The sequence below is a fragment of the Haliotis cracherodii genome, unplaced genomic scaffold, assembly GCF_022045235.1.
Source record: "Haliotis cracherodii isolate W230 unplaced genomic scaffold, xgHalCrac1.p SCAF_9, whole genome shotgun sequence".
Classification (NCBI taxonomy): domain Eukaryota; kingdom Metazoa; phylum Mollusca; class Gastropoda; order Lepetellida; family Haliotidae; genus Haliotis; species Haliotis cracherodii.
The window spans coordinates 45,870,851-45,896,275 of NW_027266343.1; the positions used below are offsets into that span (position 1 = coordinate 45,870,851).

General features: G+C 38.9%; 1 protein-coding gene across 4 annotated transcripts in view; it reads left to right on the top strand.

The window, feature by feature from the left end:
* LOC139452339 (endothelin-converting enzyme homolog) overlaps positions 1-25,425 on the top strand; it is a 237,480-nt gene that overhangs the window by 95,907 nt on the left and 116,148 nt on the right. For 3 of the 4 annotated variants that reach the window (XM_071233777.1, XM_071233776.1, XM_071233778.1), the window contains exon 2: positions 5,349-5,389. The exons of the other annotated variant lie outside the window; for it this stretch is intronic. In XM_071233777.1, the coding sequence (XP_071089878.1) occupies positions 5,349-5,389 (41 nt within the window). The remainder of the gene's footprint in view (positions 1-5,348; positions 5,390-25,425) is intronic. 4 annotated transcript variants of the gene reach the window in all.

The window sequence follows — 25,425 nt, forward strand, 5'->3', positions numbered from 1 at the left end:
AGGCAAGTGCTTTAAACGTTCTAGGTCACGCCAAATGCGTGGGTTCGATTCCAAACGTGGACAAACGTGAAACTCATATCTGGTGTTCCCGAGCTGTGATGTTGCTGGAATATTGCGGCGTAACATCCTACTCATTCACTCTGCCTGGGACTTTGGTCCCTACTCATATCGATATGTGTGCCAAGATATATACGAATGGAAACGAATAAGGGAACAAAGGAAACCAGGGACTTAAGCTTTCTGTCAGTACATTTGAAATAGCGCGCATTCAAATTCAACAAATGTCAGAATCAAATGTTGAGATGTGTTTGAGTGCATGGTTTCCAACGCGTATTTGGTAGACAAGGCTGAGAACCCATAATAACATATCATTGTGTCTAAAACTCAGTGTTCCCTTATTCATTTCCATCGGTATATTTATGTGATACTTGCCTTATTTTTTTTATTTGACAAGAGAATGCATTCATAATGCATATTCTACGACGACCATGTGTTTCGGTTCAAATTCTCGTTCAACTATTTGCGCCCCCGTCTTTGCATCATTCCCATCTTCGTTTGTTCCACGAAGTGTACACGGTACTGCTACTGTGCATGGCATTCCTCTCGCAAGATGATTGAGCGACGTGATGCAACAGAACGTCATGCTCATGGTGGTATTAAAGCGCTCATGGAATATGCTTAATAATGATATACACGTGAAATGGAAGTATGGATTTGGGTTCTTGCAATGAATAGGACTTCTCCCCATCCTTCTCGTCATGCTTCTGCCCCATCCGCCGGGGCGGTTGAGTGGCATAATCTTTAAAGCGTTTGCTCGTCACACCGAAAGACCGTTTTCACTATCCCAAAAGGGACTCATTCAGTCACTCGCTCGTGTCACTACTCCTCTATACCTTCATGGCAACTACCATATATTTATTCCGATCTTCGTCTGCATCAGCAAAACTTTTCGAACCGAATAACAATGCAAACGCACAGGCCTAACCATACAAGCCTCCGCCATCATCATTCATCCCTAAGAACCCAAAAGACTACCAGTATAAGTGAATCACTAGATCTACGTTCATTCCACCAATACCTCAGTCGTCCTACTACAGCGGTGATACGCTACACACTGACAGTACGATCCGCACCTTCCATTATTGCAATACCAGCGAGTTCCCCTACAGTGACAAACTGTTTTCAACACATGATTGGAGCCTCTAAACACGTTAACAGGCAATTTCTTGCTGTCTGTTAGCGAGGTGGGTTATACTCTGTTAGCAATCAGTCTCTCTGTGACTGGTAGGTTAGAGAAACGGGATATACCATAACCACAGGAAGATGCCTCTTCACCACAGAGAAAGAAGAACAAATTTTACTTTTGACTTTGACTCAATGGGTGAGGTAGAAGGAACGTTGGACTTTTTGACAACGAACTACCTCATTAGGGCTTATATAGGTTGTCCAGGTTTACATTATGTCATAATGTGTTAATGATGGTTTAATTGTGACGGCCGATGGGTTATGCAGGCGTTCGCGTGGACATGGAACGTTAATGATGGTTTGATGGTGACAGAATGTGCATTGTCTTGTTTGTTTCAAGCTATTTCTTGCAAAAATGTCATTCTTGTTGAAATGAATATAGACTTGGTATTCCTTTGGCGTATATGATAAGTATATCTTAAGTGTAATTGTGTGTACATGTATGTGAGATCTTAATACTTCATACCACTTTAACGGATGAGCTAGGTTTAAAAAATGCAGCAACATCAAAACCATTCCATATTGGTCTCATCTCAAACATCTCAGCTAAAGGCGATTTAAAATAACGATTTGTTTTAAAATAGGGACATGGTTGCAATTGTGTTGTAATAACAAATACCTCATTAAAAATGAAAATTAAAAAAATATGCTTCCCGGTGGATATGTTTGCATCGCATACCTTTCTACCCATTTTGTATCGTAACCAAATTCACAACCCATGGTGAGACATTTTTGGGTTTGAACAGTATTTCATTTATGTCACGACCTGTCATCTTCATGTGGGCGAGAAACGCAAAAATGTTTACCATTTTCTTGCTACCTACGAGCACTGGTATGGTGCTGACGAACGACAGAACATAATCCAGGCAAATCTGGGATACGATCCTACAAGCAGCGGATTGTGGAGCGACTAAGGACAAAGACCCTGCACAGGGAATCAGATAATATGGCCACTCGTAAACCCTTTGTAGGGACCCTTTTCTCCCAGGAGATACTTTTGTAACGAAATATGTTAACATATTTAGAACGATTCCGACGAACAAATAATTAATTTGTTGAAGCCTTATGATCAGTTTAGTCTCTTCAAAGACCACGCCAGTGAACTATGGAGAAACCTTCCTTGCACTAATTGATCTTCCCAAGCTTAATGACCTGAATAATCTGCTGAGTCTTTACGGGGCCTGTTTATCGCCACCATGTTTATGGCGTGCACGTACATCAGCGAAATACGCCTAACAAACACGCGTGAAACCTCTACGCACAGCCTAATCCCCTCACACATTTTTATGAAGGGTACTTCAGAAAGGACAGAACATGCTCTGTACCTACGAAGCTCCGTTAAATGTACGCATGCAGTTTACCTTGACGTTGCGCGTAGGGATTTAAAAATGCGCAATAAAGACATCGACAGTTATGATAAGGCTATGCAATGACTAACTTCTTTACCACGACGGCGATGGTCATTGAATAACCTGTGATATTCGTTTGACTGTTCCTATTCCGTCCATTGCTACATGTATATACATTGCAAGATGTCATACATATAACATACGATGAACGGTTGAAAGAAATTTTTAAGAGAAACTTTTAATGTTATTTTTATTGATAATGTGTCAACAGAATGCATATCTAATTATGACCTCAAAACAACATAGAACGTGAAAACATTCGTATTGAGTTTCTGTCGTATCAAAGATGAGGCCTTGATTCGCATTATGTTTTGGACGCACGAGTTTCGCAATTTACAGAAAACAGTATCCATTCAGATGTATGCATCTTGGTGTATCGTATTTGACTCAATTGTGCGTCTTTAGCAGGAATATGTTCGTGGCAGTACGCCTTTCGTTTTAGTTTCATGGCTGGTTTGCATCGTCTTAGAAGTAGTCATAAATTAAACCCGCCGATGTTCGTTGAGAAACTATTTTGCGAATTAACGGAACAGCGTGCATTCAAAGCAGCATTCTTTGAAACGACCAAAAAAGTAAAAAAATAACTAATCATCATGTTGTCTCTACCATCTCCAGATATCCATGTTTATTAGGTATTTGCTCATAACACACCATGTATCAAACCAGAATATGTAGAACTTACATAAACAATTTCCCACAAAGTAAAACGCACCCCATGCAGGGGGAACGAAGAAGCGATGTAGTAACGTATAACATTGGCGGAGAAAGAGCTAAATATTTACTCATCTCATCCGTGTTATTATATAACCCAGGCCTCCGCGGATAGTGCTCCTGTCTGTGCACGGGTCATTACTATGAGTCACGGGCACACGTCTGAAGGGAGACGGTAGTAAACATTATGTTTTCAAGATTCAAGTGGAGCGAACATCCGAATCATGTAAATCATGGCATCTGTGGAATATTTACTGTTACAGAGTCGCTTGTACATCTTCCAACGCTAGCAGACTGACCTGCAAACAACGACGTAAATATGTGTTGTAAAAAAAAAAAACGATGAAAAGCATATTATTTTCAGTAAAGAGCTTTTAGGAAGTGAGGTAAACCGTTTAAGAGTCTTTCCTAAAATAAAATAAACTGCATGTTCATATATTTTTTATTTAGTGAGCGAGTAGACTTTTACGCCACATAAGTATATATGGCATATATATCCCACCGCCTCGCCATAAACCTGAAACGCTGTTCAAAGTAGTTAAACCATAATTAATTCACAATCTTAAGTAGTATAATGTGAAACACGTGTTTATCATCAAAACAAGTATTGACTTTGTTATTACACCTTTAAGATTAAGTCCAATGTCATAAGCCCCTTCCGTTCAGCTAGTACCTCTCAAGAGTAAAACTTAGAACATCAAATCGAAAAAGACAAACCACTAAAAGACCCAACCAAATTAAGAAGTGATGCAGTCCCCATCACTGTTGTGTTCAGCTTCAGCCTGCTGCACTTGTGTCGAAGATTCAATAATGAATGACAAGGTCTCCTTGAAGAGTAGTCATTTCTCTGCCAGTTGTGACGGTCAGTTTAATAACGTCGTCATCATGACTCCTTGTCCTGTCAAACCCACGTGTTACTTGTAGCTAGTGTCTCACTCGACCACCAGGGGGAGTGTGTGAACCACGGCTTCGTTGCGGCGCTGACTAGTCAGGGTAAGAAGCTTACACCCTGTTTGTTAAAAGGTCAGATATCGGATTCTCCTTCATTGTTTTCTAGGCGTTATTAGGTAGTCTTTGGTGTAGCATAATGAATAGTATACCATTTATAGAGTATTTTGTACAGTGATTATATTACTGATAGCGTTAACCTTTCGCTTTTAAAGTTTCGTTAGAGAGTAATATGAGTGGCTATTTGATTCGAGACAATTCACAGATAAATGCTCGGTATAGTAATGAAAACGTTCTAGTTTTATTGGAAGGGATTGTTTGTGAGGTCAAATTCGTATTCTACTTCAGCTGAAACAATGAGAATGTGGTCCTTCAAAGTTTGTACTAACTTATATAACTAGAATGTTTTGTCGGCAATTTTAACGTCCATAGTAAAATGTATTCCCAATTATTTTTGTCTTTACTAAGAGCAGATTTCATTGTACAATTCTGTGTGTCAGGTGAAAGGATCAGCTGTTGAACAAGAGATATGCTAATTTATATGGCGACGTTTAAAATCAAATTGTGAGGCGCAAATACACGAGTCGGATTGCACCTGTCTTTGATAGCGTGTATAAGTTGTACAAGTCAGGTGTTTGGAATTGACAAGTTACACTGTAAACACTCAGTGCAGTGAGATCTGGGTCGTTTGTTACAGGTCGGATGTACAGTGTTTGGAAGTGACAGGTCCCACTGTAGACACGCAGTGCAGTGAGATCTGGGTTGTTTGTTACAGGTCGGATGTTCAGTGTTTGGAATTGACAGGTTCGACTGTAAACACGCAGTGCAGTGAGAGGTCTGATGTTTGGAATTGACAGGTTCCACTGTAAACACACAGTGCAGTGAGATCTGGGTTGTTTGTTCCAGGTCGGATGTTCAGTGTTTGGAATTGACAGGTTCGACTGTAAACACGCAGTGCAGTGAGATCTGGGTTGTTTGTTACAGGTCGGATGTACAAACCGTTGCGTGTATTACACGTGTGTTTGTTGTTGACAGGTTTGGCTGTATGCAGGGGCGCCACGAACGAGGATATTAAGGTCAGTCTTTACTTTATTGTGACTGCTGATCTTAACAATGTTACGACATATCACCTCTCACCCCCTTTGCTTCTAGTGCATGGGCTGACATATTGCCTCCTCTCTCATCCATTAACTCTGCTTTCTCTATGCCAAGAACAGTGATGGCTTCTGTCGGAAGCCCAATCGCATTTCCCGTTCCAAGAACAATGGTGACTTGTGCTGTAAACATACGCAGATGCCGTTGCAAGAACAATGATGGCTTCTGTCGGAAATACAATCGCATTTTCCGTTCCAAGAACAATGACGACTTGTGCTGTAAACACGTGCACATATGCCATTGCAAGAACAATGGTGGCTTGTGCTTAGAAACATATAATTACGCATAATCTGTGACAGAAATTAGGATGGTTTGTGTCGAAAACACATCCGCATACTCTGTTACAGGAATAATGATGGCTTGCGTCGAAAACACACGCGCATATTCTGTCACAGGAATAATGATGACTTGTGTCGAAAACACATACGCATATCATGTTACATGAATAATGATGGCGAAAACACATACGCATACTCTGTTACAGGAATTATGATGGATATGGTCGAAAACACATACGCATATTCTGTTACATGAATAATGATGGTCGAAAACACATACATATATTCTGTTACAGGAATAATTATGGATGTGGTCGAAAACACATACGCATACTCTGTTACAGGAATAATGATGGATTTGGTAGAAAACAAATACGCATATGCCCTTATCAGAATAAGAAGCAATGCAAACGACTGTTGACAAGAAGTGATGTTTTACTCATCCGTAATTTTGTACCAATATTAAGTAGGTCTTTGAAAGGCAGTTAGAAGTGATACACATAAGGAAGAGAATATATGGATGTCAACTTCTTTTTTATTACGCTAATTATCTAGCTGGCTTCAATTTGTCCTTTGCTGTGTCCATTCTTTCACCTGTCAGTGTCAATTACCCTGGCCTCCCGTTTGCCAAGTGTCCATTACTTACTACTTATTAATGATAACTTCAGTACTGGCTTCCATGCCTTCAGCGCTAATGACTGTAAAGTTTTGGCGTCCATTGTCTTTTGCCTATCACCTATCAGCGCCAATCATCTGTTGGCTTCCCTTGTAAGTTTCTACCCTTTGTTATTTTCCACCTTTTGTTATATTTTTATTTTGTTGTCGTTATCTGTACATATACATGCTCCCTGCCTCTTGGCATTCATTCACCTGATGAAGGAGTAAGCATATACTCCGAAACGTTGTGTTCCTCATAATAAAGAAGTTGACATCCATATATTCTCTTCCGCAATATCAAGTACTTATTTCAAAGCAAATCGAACTATATAATATTCCAAAAGCTGATACTGGTTTATGAATTAATGATTATAGTGATTTGCAAGTTTAAAACAGCAATGAATGATACGTGAACTCTGGTATCCTGGTACCTGCATTTGGGAATGCTGGTAGTAATGACATATGTACAAATGAAGACCATCCGGCTATTTGGATAAGCAATAAAGTGCCTTTAGTTAATGTTAACTCTTTATATAACCTAAAACACGATGACATAGAGCTTATCTCAAAGAAGCTCACCTCTTTACGATAAAACGACAAGCTGGCGCTCTAGGGAACACCTTTTGAAGATGCAAGATTCCATTTTAAGGAGTGTTCTTTTAGTTGGGTTCTGTTTGTAATTGGGAAACAAATATTAATTAAGATATCAATGAGAAAAAAAGATGGATAAATAAACATTACTGCAAACAATTAACTCATATACCAATAATAAGCAATTAAGGGACTTCGTTGCAATGCGTGACAGATTTGAGACACACTTCTGAGAAACATGATATTGCTGAACTTGAACAAAATGTGACGTCACAATTGGTGACACGCGTCGAGGAATGCGACAAGCAATGCAAACCTCATATTACTCCTTTACAAATATCAAGTCATTCATACGAATCCGTTTAAAGTTGGGTGTACATGTAGGCTATGTGAGTGTGATCTTCCTGGCGTTAATTGGCGACAATCCCATGTCAATCAACTTCAGGATGCCGGACACTTAGTATGGGGAATTGACTAGCTAGTCCAGCTTCAATCAAAGAGACAAATATCTCTCCGTTAACTATCCACAGCCATCAGTCCATACACCTGATTAACTCTAAGAGCTTGGAAGTTTTCTTGCGAGCATGTTTCTCTGATGGAACCATCTGCCATTGACTGGCATACAAATTATTTCTGTGTAGGAGTATTTTGGGCTTTCCTTTTTGCGCTTAATTTGATGGAGAGAGAGAAAATAGGAAAATCACATTAGGACATTTCCTAATGCAACATTAGAGTATGAGGAAACGTTCTTTGATACCGTGAAACCTCAACAATCTGCACAATCCCAACCAATTTGTCCAGATAGTGATTTTCTAAAACAACAAATTCTAGGTTCTGAGGTATGTTACTATGTGTGTATGCAGCCTTTCACAACAGAATCGTCCGGTGTGCAGGGTGTCCGTTCTGAACTAGCAAAGTTACACTGTATATTTGAATAATGAATATTATTTACTGTCATGGTTGTACATGACGATGTAAACATAAATCGGCAAAGCCAGAGAATAAGCAGATATTCAAACGAATCAGATTCCATTGGCGTTAAAGGCAAAAAAGTGGTGGTAATTATATAAATGGAACACTGAAAATCACTGATGGCACCAGGCATTAGCGGAAATGGTTAACATGCATATGTTCTGCCCGACAGGTAACGCCAGCTATTCGCACAATCTACATTAAAAGTATGTCCTTGTTGCCTGAATATCTACATACTAAGAAAGAAACTAAGAAGATACTGATGATGATATGGTGGTGTTGATTACTCATGAATTAATATTTGCAGTGGATACCATTATCATTATAATGCCATAACCAGTTAAAATAAATAGTTCATTCGTTATTGCTGATATACTGAGACGGAGATTTGGGATGCAACGTATACTTCTCTCTGGTGCCAATTGCCACTCCATGACCAGACGTCGTCAGTTGAAACTGAGATACAATGTCTGTGAAGTTAGGGTTATTATTCACTGCTGGATTGACTAAGTGTCAACTCAAATACCCACATACTGCTACTACTACTACTACTACTACTACTACTACTACTACTGCTGCTACTACTGATGCTACTACTGCTGCTACTACTACTACTACTACTACTACTACTACTACTACTTCTACTTTTACTACTATCATAACTTTCACTATTACTATTATTACTATTACTATTACAACAACTATTACAATTTTTATTACTATTAATATTACTACTACTCTAACTACTACCACTATTACGATCGCTTTGCTTTGATTACTATTACTATTACAACTGTTACTTTTTACTGCTATTACTATTACTATTAGTATTACTACTATTACTACTACTACTACTACTACTACTACTACTACTACTACTGCTGCTGCTACTACTACTACTACTACTACTACTTTTACTACTATTATTACTTTCACTATTACTATTATTACTATTACTACAACTATTACAATTTTTATTACTATTAATATTACTACTACTCTAACTACTACCACTATTACGATCGCTTTGCTTTGATTACTATTACTATTACAACTGTTACTTTTTACTGCTATTACTATTACTATTAGTATTACTACTATTACTACTACTACTACTACTACTACTACTACTACTAAGTTCAAATATGCACTAACTGATTCAAGGGTTTCAGTGCAGCTAGATGTGACAGACAGTGATTGCAGTCCACAGAAGTAGGCTACTCTTGGCTGCACCGTGAGGGCTTTGCCCATTATTCTACCCTCTGCCTGTAACGGCTTCACTGATATGCATCATGTAATTTTAGTTATCAGAAAAGCAAAGTGGACACCGAGTTACAAAATCAAACGTATCATTAATATCATTGGCCGGAACAGAGTAATTGTTTAACACTCCTACCTTTTCTGTGTACTCAGAAATGAGTGTACGTTCAAAAGACTCGGAATTTCGAATAGCATTAGATAAAAAAAATCTTTCAATAAAAAAACAACTTTTATAAAGTTTGTTTTATACCCAATTGGCAGATGATAAGATTCAGTACATTTCATCACGATTCTCTGCCAGTAAGCCGTTCTGACCTTATGCATACCGTAATCAACCTGGTCGAAAAAAATCAGAAGACATTAAGAAGTAATGCCACTCATCCTACTGATAATAGATTCTCTGTAAGAAATAATTGTAATTTAAGCGGTACATTTCTTGAAAAGTGTCGGATCAATATCGCGTAATAGCCGAGACTGCTAATCAATAGTGTTTTAGGTAAGCCGGGCAAAACTTTAGTCATAAAACAAACCAATTACAAGCATGTCCGATTCCCAATGATTTGCAATGGGAATTTGTCGATTTTATCCCGAGTCTTCGAATGATTCCTGATTTATCGGACATCTAGTGTGTCTTGTCCTCTGTCCTCCTTATCGAGACTTGTCAAGCGAAGCGTTAACGGAACCCACACACTAAATTGGCGCCTTCAAGAGCTCTATGTAATACATGTCTGCGATCGCGCCATTGGTTCCATGTACGATCATGGCTTTACTCATTAAGTATACATGCTTCGACAAGACAGGTAATCTCGCGGGTTGTCAGTTTTAGTAGATAGGGTGAAAATTATTAGATCTCCTTTTCTGTTTATTTTTGAACGTGTTGTGGTGATCAAATATACAAGGGCTGTGTCTTTGACTTTTTTGGCGTAAATTTGATCGGTTGTAATATGTAGATAATTATAACGTGATATGTTTGACAGTAAGTGCATCATTAGCGTACACGCTCACACAATCAGTTGTCTGGTTATAATGATTAAGAAAGGATTTATGATACCCTTAAATTTTGGATGTGGGTCAAATTTGGTATTGGGGTTGAGGTTAATTTTCGAACACGTTAAAAGTCATAAATCATAGACTAATCTTTACAACAAATTGTAAATCGAGTCATATATCATTTCTTGGATATCTTCCGCTGTACTGAACACCAACTTTTAATTTCATATATGCCACCGTCACATTATACTCACCAATACACGCATAATACTTTGGCATGTTTGAATGTTTAGTTTACGTGTTTGTTGTTTAATGCCACACTCATCAATGTTCCAACCACGTGACGCGGTCTGTCAATGATCAGTCAGGACCAGACAATCTATTAATAGGTAATATTAGAAACGTCCCACGCCGTTTCGGGATGAAGATAGACAATTAACCAAGTCACTGAGCCTGATCCAGATATGGTCTCTCGCACAACAACACATGTTCATGGGGATAATTTCTAACCCGGAATTACAACGTGGTCCTTCTGAATGATGTATCTATTATGCTGCAGGCAAAACGCGTCATACGCGTTAAGCCATGATGTTCCGTTATATCGAAATTACTATGAAAGTGCTTACATGTAATCAGAAATTCGTTAAACCCTTTGTTACTGACCTCGTTCTTGAGAACTCACCGATATACCCTTTGCACTTAACGTATCTGGAATAACAATGTCAGCAATCAAGGTTGTAAAATATACATGTATGTAAGTATAGAAAACATTTAAAAAATCAGTATACATCCATGCTTTAGCATTTACCACATGGCGCTTGAACACGGAAGTTGATAGAGTTCACATAAATAAGTAAGCTATTGCTTATATCTTTCAGGAAACCTGTGTATACCTGCCTTCATAAACACATTAACAGCTGCTGGAGATGTAGCCTTAAACTCCCTCTATTGAAATAATGTCTACTTATCTTTGAATTTTAAGTAAAAATCTGCTACTTCTTGTTTATTTTCATTGCATCTGATTGTTTGAACAACCATCGCATATGTTGCTTGATCCCTTTCAAGTTGAGCGCAAACTGTAAGACGATTGGTGCGTCTCTCCAGAGCCCGGGGCATTCAGCTGCATGAGTGTGTTCTGCTTGGTAAACACATCTGCATGACACATGACATCAGGTGTTAACGAAATGGTATGTTCAACCCAATGACACCTTGTTTCCCAACATATCGGATGCTAACGAAATGGTGTTTCCAACCTCATGACGTTAGGCATTAACGAAATGGTATTTCCCACCCAATGACACCTTGTTTTCTTACATGCTAGAAGTTAACAAAATTATATGTCCTAACTTATGACGTTAGGCGTTAACGAAATGGTATTTCCCACCCAATGACACCTGTTTTTCTATCATACTAGAAGTTAACGAAATAGTATGTCCTACCTTGTGACGTTAGGCGTTAACGAAATGGTGTTTCCCAACCAAAGACACCTGTTTTTCTCATTCGTCACCACTCGCCCCTTTCTGCAACCTGCAACAAGACTCGTCTCCCTATCGATGAATATTATGTGCGAAAATACGACAAACCACTCAGAATGCGCGTTTGATTTCAAGTTGTTATACAAAGAACCTCTCAGAAATAATTTTTGATTTTACATATGTCTTGCATAAAAAAAACCCAAGACACAGTTAAATGTGTTCAATCATACTGTATAATTCCTTTAAGTTGCATCTGAAATATATATAATATATCGGGAAATATATGTGAACCATTACGCAACGAGTTGACAATAGTTTTAGGCATGCCCGTTTGCGCTAAGACGGAACCCAGTCGCAAAAATGGCCATGAGAGGGACACGAGTCGCTTTTCGGCTTGTCCCGGAATAATACGAGTTGGTCACGAATGCTGTTTTTCTATCATTCCAGAAGTAAAAGAAATTATATGTCCCATCTCATGACGTTAGGCGTTAACGAAATGGTATGTCCTACCAATGACATCAGGTGTTAACGAAATAACGTCTTCTACCCCGTTACACAGGGTGTTTACTAAATGACATGTCATATCCCATGATATTATTGTTCACTTATAACACCGGGTGTTCGCGAAATTGTACACGACACCCCGACTCAAGATGCTGGAGAAATGATATGACAAACATATTTCGACGCATAAAAAAGACTTCATCATAGATGTATTTATTCCAAATAACGATGCCTACAACATTCATCAGCTGAGCAGTGTTTGTACAGTGACAGCAAGAAACTAACATGACTGCAAATTCAGTGATTTTCAAGTGACCATGGTCGAAGTTTCCGTGTTATCTGGAACAACTCGAACGTCAGGCGATGTACGGTAAATGGCTGATTTGGCGGTCAGCTCCTATTTATCAACCATTTTATATATTTATAGATGTCCTGGATGTCCAATCGTGAATATCATCTCCAACCACACGTCTACGATATCCATGGTTGAAGATAAATCCCATTTAGTAAATTATGTATATGCAAGATTTTGAACAATCTGATGAAATCGTCTTCACAAAAGCACTGCTAAAGCGATCATGATAATATTATGTATTCACGCCAAGGGCGTTTAGTATGGGATGCTACAATCGTGTGAGCATCCCCTTTGTCTCAAATCACAAATGTCTTAAAACCTCCCGTGATTTTGCCAACATTTGTTATCTTACAGAGGAATGATAACGGAATTGGCCCTGGCCAGAATGGTTCTACACAGCTCAATGGCCACATTAAGGCCTGGTCAATTACCTCCTCTCTCCTTCCAGTGTTTACCTATTGTCATGTTTTTACTCTCTAAACAGTTCCATGATTAAGATCAACATCCGAAGTGTTTTTTTACTACCTCTACTTAAGGTGATTGGCAGACAAAGTTTTCGTTTTCTTCAATTGAGTGTTGTGGGTGAATTGACTTTTTTCCTCAAGGGGAAGACGCCGGAGTCAGTTGAAAGAATTAAAATGGAGCGTAGCACATTGCGTCTGCTTTTATGTGATGGGAATCTTGTTTAGGAAAGAAGATGGATTGAGAGCTTTTATCAGAGTTAGGAACGTTTAAATCAATAATGCTACCTCTCCGTGAAGCTAGGTATTAAATACTTCCTGTGTCTACGTGTATTGAACTTTAATCTTGAATGAAGTTCTCAAGTCTTCTTGGTTAGAGATTACACTGTTTTCAAATGAGCAAGTTTAGTTTAACGCCGGTTTTAACAGTATATAGGTTATGATTGTCCTTCAGTTTACTAGAGATGGAAGCTTCGCCTGAAGTGACACAGGTATTAGCCGTTTTATAACTACTCAACAGAAAGCCACGTGCACACATGTTAACCTTTCAAATCAAGGTCATGATATGAGCTATTCTGGGAATCGAACCTACGACCAGCGGATCCTGACAGTAAAAGTACGCAACTCTGCACAAAAATGTGAACACGTCAATATAAAACTTAGAATTTGAACTATACCTTGTAACATGTACGTTATTTTATCATATTCATGACAACGTATATTTTGCAAATTATTGAGAAAGAATTATTTATACAGATACACATGTACTACATAATAACAGTTAGCCAACTTCAAACTTCAAAAACATTGGAATGATAAGTGGATAAGCGCATTTGAAAATCTTAATTTTTTAATGTCGTCTGTTATCATGAATTTTTAAAAAAATACAGTAAGTTTCAAGTTAGTTATACATATTTACGTTAAAGATAACGTAAGTGTTCTTTCATCCAATTGAAAGAAGTATTACAGAGTAAATACCTAAATGCAATTTGAATTCATAGGTGTATGTTGAATGGGGTACAAACTAGATTTCTGCTTACACTGTATTAAATAATGCTTCGAAGCCTACTTCTACTATAGGAATGTATGGCTTGATGTTTACTTTCTTCTAATTAACTGCCATAGCTACAGTTGGTTAGAATATGAAGAGCATGTGTATGTAATTCAGCAATTGTTCAAATAAATACTCCCTAACAGAAGAGATTCTGAGTATTTAATCATTTCGTTTGCTAGTTCCAATCGTAATCTCCAAACAACCCACAGGTGTACTTCATCCAAATGCTGTAGTCAAGCTTGAAACAGTCTCTTCTAAATTTCCAATTGCTTATTTTGACATATGTCTTCCTGTCAGTACTGCCGGGATGTTTTGAACTGATGTTCATTGGCACTGTAAAGCTACCTTGTCAAACAAATTGGATGGATTTCATGCCGTGACGCCATCCAGCGCGTGCTGCTATGGTCATTTAGTACAGACCCACCAATTAGCGTACATGTAAAGCGATAATTATGAGTTTCATAATAGACAAACAAAATGAGGCATGGTAGAAGTGAGCGTTTAATGACTGCTCATTATGTTTGAACAACAAAACAACACAAATGAGCCTAATGATAAACGGCGCAGCCTCGTTCTGTTGTTGAAGACTCGGGGCACATGCAGGGAAAACATCAAAATATCTTTAATGAAAAAGAAAACTAACTTTCATTCCTCCATAAAACTCCCAATACGTCTGAAGACTTCGTCTTTCTTGCGAGAATTGGAATCAACGCAGCAATGATGTATTGTTGTTAGATATGCATGTTAACACATTGTATCTCGTTTTACCTGTTCCCCCGTTGTTCTGAGACTGGTAGAAGATGCCTTCTGCTGTTTTGTTCCAACAGCAGTTACTTCAGTACTCATTGTCTCTGCGGTGTATTTTTATGTCCCCTTTAGTCAATGTGCAGGGTGTTTCAGATATATCCTTGGCGCATGTATATTAAGATAACTTTGGCTATACAAGATCAAGCTGCCGTGGGAGTTTTTGATAATATATCCTTTTTATATTGCTTATATCCCTGTATGGAGGACTGTTGGTTTAAGCTGCAGACAATCATAGTTATGTCAAGGAGAGTTGTAAATAATCGAATCTGGACCAGATAAACCAGTTGTTATTAGCATCAGTAACGATTCATACTTTGGATACGATGACAATAGACCTTCACTATAAGCATTTGGAACTGGAGCCTTCTCTGCCACTGAATCCCATGGGACTTATGTAGGATCTCGTTGAACAGTTCCATTGTCGAAGGAGTTTCGAATAAATGAGAAGCTGAATGCATTGTCTGGTTTTCATGTTAATGCCAGAGTGAGGCAATTGTGTTGTGTGTGGTTCAGAACATCACATACCCGTGGCTTTCAGTCTGCATCTATTTTGCATCAAAACACATTCCACGAATAGGTGTGGGTGGAGACAGTGTTCTCACTTCCGGGTCCTATTGTCCCGTTATTCTGGAAGGCATCGTTCTCGGGGAATTCTTCCGAATTAACAAATTTCTGGGTTAAAGAGACAAGGATATGGAGTGGCATCGTTAAAACATTAATTGACGTTCCCGATAGTAATCGTACGGCACACGGGGATTCCGGGTTGACTGTGTTCAGTGACTTTAATATAACTATGTCATTTTTAGATGAATAGTATAAATAAGGCGTAAGTTTGTTCATATTACATACCATATTAAATTACGGTGTGATGGTGACGGGGCTTCAATCATTCTTAAGAATTCTTTAATATTCACGTGTTTTTTTCAGGTGAACAATTGACTTGCCTCTTCATGTATTGGTGACGTGTACCACCGGTGGGGAAGGATACGCTCACCTTTTCGCGAACATCTGGTATCATCACAGGCCCTTGTGTCGTTGCCTAAATATTTCTAGATCAATTAAGTGTCAGCATTGCACTATCCTATCATATCTTTATACAAGGTCACACCCTCTGCACAGCACCGATGTTGGAGGACAGCACTCGATGGTGCATTTTTTGACATTTACCACTTTGGTGAAACCCACGAATATTGGTATTGTACTTAAATTCCAAGAAACAAAATCTGGGCGAACCAGGATTTGAGCCACGATCATAGGTTTCCAGCATTTTGCAATTCTTTAAACGACAGGGCCATCAGTACCTGTTTGAATAAAAGCATTTTTACATACAAAATATCATATTTTGGCGTGGTCCCTATAAGGTTCTTTGGTAATGTTTACACCGCTAGAAGTTCGGCATGATTTGTGTGAACTTTGTACATTTTCTGAAAAGACGGATATGTTCCGACGGTATCTTAAAACCACGGCCATTGTTGACTATGTGCTCCTTACATCATGAAACAGTTCAGTCAATACTACTTCTCCCAAGAACGAGATAAAATGGTATATAATATATGGGTTTAAAGTACGGTCAAATTAAAAGGCCGAGAGTGGTTTAAACGTTCTTACAATTTCCTTGCCACAAAATCAAACTGTATTACTGATGAACCGATTTAACCAATTCTACTGATAGAACTATATATCAAATGGCACTGGTAATTGTTAAGCCAGAACCTCATACCAAAATAGATACTTTACAACTTATTTTAAACGCATTACACCGAACAACAAGATTAAGAAGATAATTATTCAATTAACCTAAGTCTAGCTGCCATGTTCCCGAACTAAATTAAGCTTTTCTAAGTACCTCTTACGGAACAGAAATTAAATTGTTTATGCACTTTCACTTATACACTTCTTTCGAACTGATAAAAAGAGTCATCTTTGACAGTTTGAATTATATAATCTCTTTCATTTTTTTCTTGAGTAATTTTCGGCGCTACTGCTCTCGTGTGTCAGCTACTCGTTTTTTGACATCTGACATGTTTTTACGGTAAATGTTTTTTCCGAAGTTCTGTATTTGTCTAACACGACGGTATGCATTCGTTGAAACTGAACTACACTTCTTGTTCCCTCAAGACTTCCATGTATGTACACGGGGAACTCTGCGGTAGTAGAGACTGACTGTATGAAATTGCTGATAAGACGTAGAACCTTGAATCCTTGTGTTGGAGACCGTAACTCAATGTATGGAGATCCGGTATTACTTCACAGTTAATCCAGTGAACCTCTTTAATTTAAGTTTAATCGTCCGGATAAACAAAGAAGAATTGTATTTCAGTACAGAACAGAACTACATTACACCCAGATCGCTATTATGGGTATATGAGGTACAACGGTGGCTTAAATATAAACATGGTATTCATTTATCACTTTAATCATATACAGAAGTACCCATCAGTAAACTTCAGAAAGTCGTGGTTTCCGGATTGATAAGGTTCCGACATGTCAGTGTATGCACATTATGTATGGAACACGTGTAGTTATAATCTGATAATATATTTATGCCTTGGGAAATATGATAACTTTGTTGTACAAGTTGAGTTTACAAATAGCATCTTCGTACTACTGGTTATTGTTTTCTGTAATTGCAATTGGTTCCTTCTGTAACACCAAAATGAAACACAGAATGCCGATTTTCACATAGATGCATATTCCCGAAGAAGTAGATTTTTTTCCTAAAACATAGAATATCGTTTTCCACATCTTCACGAAAAAATAGAATTCCTTATTAAAAAATAGCATGCAATTTTCCACATATACACGAAGTAGATATAAAAAACTTATATACCGTTTTCGACATATTCATGAGGAAGTAGAATTCCTTGATAAAAAACTTGGAAAGACTTTTTCCACATATTCATGACGAACTACACAAAAACGACGGCAATGTACCTCACTGCTGGTAGACTGTGGTAAACTATCATAATAAAAGTGAATGAACGCTATTTAACTATTCATTCTTCTTCTGAATACAATGTATCCATGTGAAGATTAACATACGTTCCCATCGAACCGACTTTACCATTGAAAAAGATCATAATATGGATTCGTGATGTTTCTCTGCATCCAAACATCTGTTACAGTCCCCCGTGGTGTCTGTAGAGCTGGAAAAACAATATGATTCTGAAGATTGGACGTAGTTTTATCGAGACAGAGCAACATGGTCCTTGTTTACGTGCATAAATCATCCTGAACCATGTTCTTATCTGTGATGCTGGCAGTTCCTGATATTCTGAAGAGGTGATGGCATATCCAGTAAGGATGCATATCACTTACCCTTATTCACGGTGCCAAAGGTTTCAATGCGTATAAAGAACCAAACAGAAACATCAAATGTAAAAACAGGTTGATATGAAAAATCAATGCCACGATAGACACTGGCATATACACATATCGACATTAAATATATACAGACTAACTTATGCATTAAGTAACTACTCGCACGCAGGGGTGAAACGTCTTGTGTTTAACACTCTAGTGTTAAGATCAATGTTTGGCCAGTTAACATGCCATTGCCTTAGGGCTATCCCTACTCCTGTGAAAGGAAACACAAATTATCAATGTCGACAACGGAACCCATCCCAGGTCGTTGTATCTTTGGTCGAGCAGGAGGTCGGAAATGCTATTGACACAGTGAAAGTACATATACATGTACCCACAAAGACGAAGGCAACAGATCAAATTTGCCCTTCAACTATTGAAACCATGTCCCGGGGATGTTCACGCTTCTGGCGAATCGTTGTTTCACCAAACAGTTTTATTTCATCCATTGATTAGCGTTCGATACATGGAACAGGTTTTAAGTTCCCTATCACTTTACCTTCAATAATTGATTTCTGTTTCTGAATTGATTAAATTCAAAGCTTAAACGACGCGTCTTTTGTCTTATTCTTATTCATAACTTAATGACTTCAAAACCTAATGCTTAGCAGATTATCGGATATTCTTGGATAGTTTCAGAAAGATAGAAATATTGATGACTTATATATAGAATGCTTACACACAGAGAGAGAGAGAGAGAGAGAGAGAGAGAGAGAGAGAGAGAGAGAGAGAGAGAGAGAATTGGATTGTGTGAGTATAGTTGGACTCAACTTACTCGGATCTTGAATCTATATAAAGAGAGAGAGAACTATTTTCAAGTTTGGAACTTCTTGTCTACATTAAAACACAGTAACTGTGTCTCCTAAATTACTGACCGAAGGCTAGAAAAACCCTACTTTGGGAGGAAAGTCAGATATGATGTAATTGCCACAACTGTTGTCCTCAAGGACTGATATTTGATATTGCTGCTTCATGTAAATAGCAAATACTTGATGCAACGAACTGGTTGACACCATGCCCCTGAATTTGCACAGATAGTTGACTGTTAAAGCATGATTGAAACAAGGATACCACAAGGTAGAGTGGGTTTCAATCTTGATCTGTGCAACTTACAAATCAAGGCACGAGATGTTCTATGTTATACATGCAGACATTAATCAATCTGATCAAGCTCTGCACCCCCTACCATCGAAACTGATGACTTCCACGCAAGGCAATATATTTCGGAGCTACTAAGGAAACATATGAACCCGTCCCTTCAGCAAACACGAGGTCTAATCTCGCTAACTCACGCGAGATTTGGTGATATCCCCGAGGGGAGGTAATTCTGCGTATGATTGACTGGCTAAAGTGTCTATTCCTCACAGTAATGTCTATTACGGGACGCCAATAACACGATCGAGCCTCTCTCTATCTTGTCCAGGCGAGGGCGGCATCAATTTCACGGGCAGTTGAGCGACAAGTGAAATGTATGTGATAACACTTTCATTGTCAATGAGTAGCAGACTGAGCCTTTGCTACAGTCGGAACCTTCCCATGTGATTTTGTTTTTCTCGGAGGGAACTGTCAAAGTTGTTAGAGTGTTGAATTTCCCCGTCCTTTTCTGAATGACGTTGGCTTCTCATCTCTCGAGTTGTAAGGTAGATTTGGTGTCATAGAGAGGCCCGCGACTGGGTATGACAAGCACCAAAACCAATAATACCTTTCCCGGTCGTGGAACCAGTTTTATCAATTTGCTGTTTGTTGAGTACAGCACCTGCTCATTGCGAGTCTTTACGTGTCAGTTAAGTGTGAATAGGACCAGTTGTATGTGCAATTGCCAACTTCTTTTTCATGTTTTTTTTTCAAATCTTGAAAAAATTCCGTTATATTCTGTTGTAAAACGCGCACGATGTAAATTCCCAAAGAGGTATGTCCTCACCGTGCGCTCAATACCCTAAGAGTAACTTTCTGAAATATTTCGAGGTGAAATGGGTTTAAAGATAGAGTGGAAATATGACTTGTACTTTGCCATAAGTTGTATTGATATGAATCATTCAATATTTGTTCATGATGGAGTAAGCCATCTGCCCATATACCGTAATATGATATGAAGAGACCTATACTTTTATCTCATATATCGTGACAGGAACCAGTCAGAACGTTAGCTGATGATGCGGGCAAGACTTCCCATATAGGGACAGTGTGTGAAGCCCATCCTCGGTGTTCCCCTACCATGATGTTGCTGTATGTTACTAAAAGGTGTGTAACATCCCACTCACTCACTGCTGCGGAAATAGAGGTCAGCGTACGGTGGCCGTATCATTAAGCTAAGACATGCATATCGATCCACTCAAGTTTGAGGTTGACTCCCTTTTGCTTTTGCTTGTCCGTCTGAAGATGAGGTGAGGTGAAATGGAGTTTAAGATTATTGCACTTATATAGCGAGGTCATGCACGTTTGTGTGTGTGTGTGGCTGCTTGTACTAGTCCGGACTAATGCCGATTTATAGTGCTTGCCCACTGAGATACCATGCCACAGTTTAACATGATTACCCCACTCAGACACAGTACCCGACTCCGAGCCGACCAGTCCCTGTTTTACCCCCTAATGCCGAGCGCCAGACAGGGTAACAATAAGTACCATCGTTTAACGTCTTTTGGTATAAAGCGGCCAGGGATCTACCCCGGACCTTCTGCTCTCCGGGCGGACGCTCTACCGCTAGACCACGGAGGCGGTTGTCCGTCTTAAGACTTATACATAGACAACAAGCTTTTTATGAAACTCCTTTGAGTGCAGTTGTTCGATGCAGAACTGAGCAATATTTCACCGACATGAATAAAACATCAGTTGATATCCCGAGGCACGTCCTACGCTGTAGGGGTACAATGACACACACTCTACCAAGTCACCTATTCTGTCCACCCGATCTCATATAGTGATGAGACCTAATCCTACCAGGGTCCCCTTGGGGTAATCCTTGGACGAATTATATTGCATTAACACCAATGGCCATGTTTATATACCATCTTCAAATATGAGTGCTTTGATCGACACCCCCCTTCGTCCACGTTGTCTGATTTACTACCCTACCCTCTTTCTCAAAAGGTTCTCTCGAGTATTTATTGCTTTTTCGGCTTCATAGATTTGCCGGATATTGCAGGATTTTGTCAAAGATCCATCAGCGTTATCCTGTGGTCCCTTACTCTACTTAGAACATAACATACAGCTCTGACGTAAAATGAAATTATTCACTAAAAGTTAAGTAATTTGATCATAAATTCTTATTGAAAGCCATGTGCTTATCGAACTTTTGAGCACGTTAAACGCTTCCCTTCCCAATCATACATAAAACTGAAGATGAAGTATGCTTGCAAATGGAAACCTCATTAAAAATCATCTCATGCTCGGCTGCAATGCGCTGTAGAGCTATATCCACACAGGATTCTTGCATAATTTCAAAGAGTGTTGTTCTGTGGTGGTTTACACATTGCCCTGGAAGACAAAAAGAATATACGGTTGACATCAACCTTAACTTAATTTTCCTCTTTAATAATTCTCACTTCTCGTTTGACCTGTCTCATCCAGTCTTCTCCACAATATCATATCGAAGCTGTAAAAACACGAAGTGATAAATCGCCTACACAAGATATTCACCGAGGTCCGACCCATTGCTCTGATGGGAAACATGGAGAGGAAGGAAAATCGAATTAGATTCTCAATGTTTTATAACTTGATGCATCGAGAGTGTGAATTTCCCGTCAATTGTAATGCTCGCATCAGTTTTTAGCCCAGGTACTCTGCAGAGGCCTCCTTTCGCGTTTGACAAAAACAAGTAATTTCCTCCAGACAACATCCCAGTGGCGAAAGATGCAAAAACAACAACACATTTCTAGATGATTCAGTCGAATCTCAATCTTGATTAGGATCATTTGAATAAAAACCTTCACACTGGAACAAGGGATTTGTGTGGAGGAACTTGTTCTGCTGCCTATGAAGGTACGATAGATGATAGGAGACACACCATGGATCCATTGGGGGACAAGATTGTCTTTCTTACACCATCATCATAAAATTTAATGGAGTTGAGATTCCATTGCAATTTGCAGCTAGCATCACTTTTTTCAGCTTTGTTTCGTTTCTCTAGATTAAATTCCTATTTTTATATCCAGTTCGGTTTTACCGGATTAAATTGGCCCAAGGGGTAAAATAGAAGTACCTAAAGAAATGGTCGAAAACAAACTACATATAAAAACCCTTTTAATTCTGTAGTCGTAGATGCTTAAACTACTTGCCCTGACATTGTGAACCATTTCTCCAGTATTATTGATATTCCGAATGACGCATTCATGCAATAGAAATAATTGTTTTTCAATTTGAAGAGGCCACTTTTATGGCCCGGTGTAGGCAGTTGTTTCCGGCATCTCAAACCCAAGGTATGGAATGGAAACTTAGCGAAAAACGGATATGTTTTTTTTCTTTCAAAACCAGGAAGCACGTGATCTCATAAAGCTATTTATTTCTATTCCTTGCCATCTTCAATCCATCTCCCAAAAGCTCCTCACAGAAATGAAGCGATGCGGAATATATAGCCTCATAACCAGCACACGCTGCTCAAGATGACAAGAAAATGAGGATTTTGTTGAGGATATAATATTGAGAGAGGCTTTAGTTGTGGGATTTTTTAAATCTCATCACAACAATTAGAGGACAGGGAGATCTGTAAAGAAGCCATCATCTGCAAATAATGATTCCTGGTTCTACTTGTGTTTGGTCCGGAAATTCAAGCAACCATATTGCTGGTTAGTCCTGACGCAGTGGTTCATAAGTGAGTGAATTAGGTTTAACCCTGCTTTGAAGAAATTTTCATTTTATATCACAGCGCGGCAGCTTGATGAGGGAAGATGCAGGTCTTAGACGTTTACCATTTGGGTGAAACCTAAGAGCATGGGTGTGATGCTGACAAATCAAGAAACCTAGAAACAGAAAGCAGATCCCCTCTCCCCCACAATGATTCAATTTCTTTAAAATAATAATTGCGTGATGGCAAATATAAAGTAGCCCAGTTTTATGCTCCTGACTACGCTAACATGTTCTCCACTTTACTTGTAAAACCCACCTTGATCTTTATGACCATCTTCTTTGTGTTTTTTCCTCATTTCATTTGCAAACATATCCTTTTATACACGAACGAAACTATACCTCTGAGTTCATTTTATCATTTGTTTGATTTTCACTTGAAAATATCTTAAGTTAGTGATATCACATAAGAAAAGAGCTGTACTCAAAGAATACGTGTACGTGGTTTTATCTTTTAAATATAATTTGATATATAAATCAAAAATTTAAAATTAGGAAAATTAGGAAAAAAACATTCCCATGATACACAACTGCTGATGGGTATGTTAGATATCTTATCTTCGAAAAATCACTATATTTTGCATTTGTTCGTCACAGATGCTCATCGGTTTATATCAGGGTTTTGTTTTAAAACATTGTTTACCCTGACGTGGCTTGAGGTTGTTTCGTTTTGAACATCAGTTAAATACTCCACCGGGTATCAGTTAAATACCCCACCGGGTACGGTTTTTGTCATCATGAACACTTTGCTTAAGAAAGACTAAAATGCTTTCTCCGTGGTAATGACGCCCATTGAAGACAACAGCTTGAGAACAATGAAGAATGACATTGTTTGGTCTCACGGCAGTGTGGTGATTCCAGGTCAAGCAATGGACCAAGTACTCAATTGATCGCGTACGAATCGTTGATAGCCACAGGGTACTATCCTACTGGGGATATGAATCAAGGCTGCATGCTTGGATTGGTTGTATGTATCCCAGATTTGTTGATGTCAGAACATCTTAAGTTTCGTTTCCATAGTCGGGTAAGCATTTAGTTGGATACTTTCACTGATACCGATATCACTGATACAGACAAGTAATAGTCAGATTTATAATTTTGAGTTGGTTATCATTTGTATTGTGTTGTATTAAATACCACACTCAGCAATATTCCATTTATATATGCTGGCTTGTAAATAATATTCCATCTACATATGCCGGCTTGTAAATATTATTCCATCTATACATGCCGTCTTGTAAATAATCCTGGACCACACAAACTAGTGACTGATAATATGACAGCTTCCCAGGATGCCGGGTACGATGACACGAAATCAAGCAGGTCACCAAGCCTGACCATCGATTCGATCCATAAAGTCGCCTGGTTAGGCATGTGTTGCTGGAGATCTGTTATAGCCCGGGATTCCCACGTGACATTGTCGGTTACTATGACGTCTGGTTAGCCTACAGGTCCAAGTGTTCTCTCCTTCGCCTATAACCATGTTCCTCGCTCATATTGTCGAACTATGGCATTACAATTGCAACATACAACTGCCTTCCTCCGGATATTTGCGATATTTTCCAAATGAAATAGATCAAGGGGGAATAACTCTTAGTTTGTTTACTGCCGTCCGCTTTAAATGACTAACTCCGGTATTCTTACCGATTCGGTCTATAGCATACATGAGATAAACTTGCAAGATATTTAGGTTCGCGGTAAGATAAATTCATTGTCCAACGGTATCTTTGGACTCATGGAACAAACTAATATAGGGGGAATGTCAACTCATGTCCCCCTCGATACTGTTTGACAAGTAATAATGGTATTGCTATTGCTTTTTAAAGGATTGTCAGTGTTAACTGAAGTGGGTTTATGTTGGTCGGTGACTCGGTTTGACCACTGTGTTACTTGATATGTTATATAGTTAAGAGTGAGTGAGTGAGTGAGTGAGTGAGTGAGTGAGTTGGGTTTAACGCCGCTTTTAACAGTATTCCAGTTATATCGCGGCGTGTTATCTTAATGTTGGAGGAAAGTCCGAAGTGATGCAGGTCTCAGACGTTTACCACTTCGGTGAAACCCATGAGCACGGATATGGTGCTGACAAACCTAGAAACATAATCGGGACGAACCGAGATTCGAACCCACAATCATAGGTTTCTGGCGTGCCCAAGGGACGCAACTCTGCACAGCGAATCGCGGCGCCTTAGACGACTGGGCCACCCGTGCACCCTCATAGTTATGATGCTCATGTCCTTGTTTGTCAGCACAATATCCATTTCACAAAAGTGGTCAACGTCTACAACATAGACCACTTCACCTTCCGCGACATTAGACTGAACCGTCGTGACAGAACTGAAATACTGCTCAAA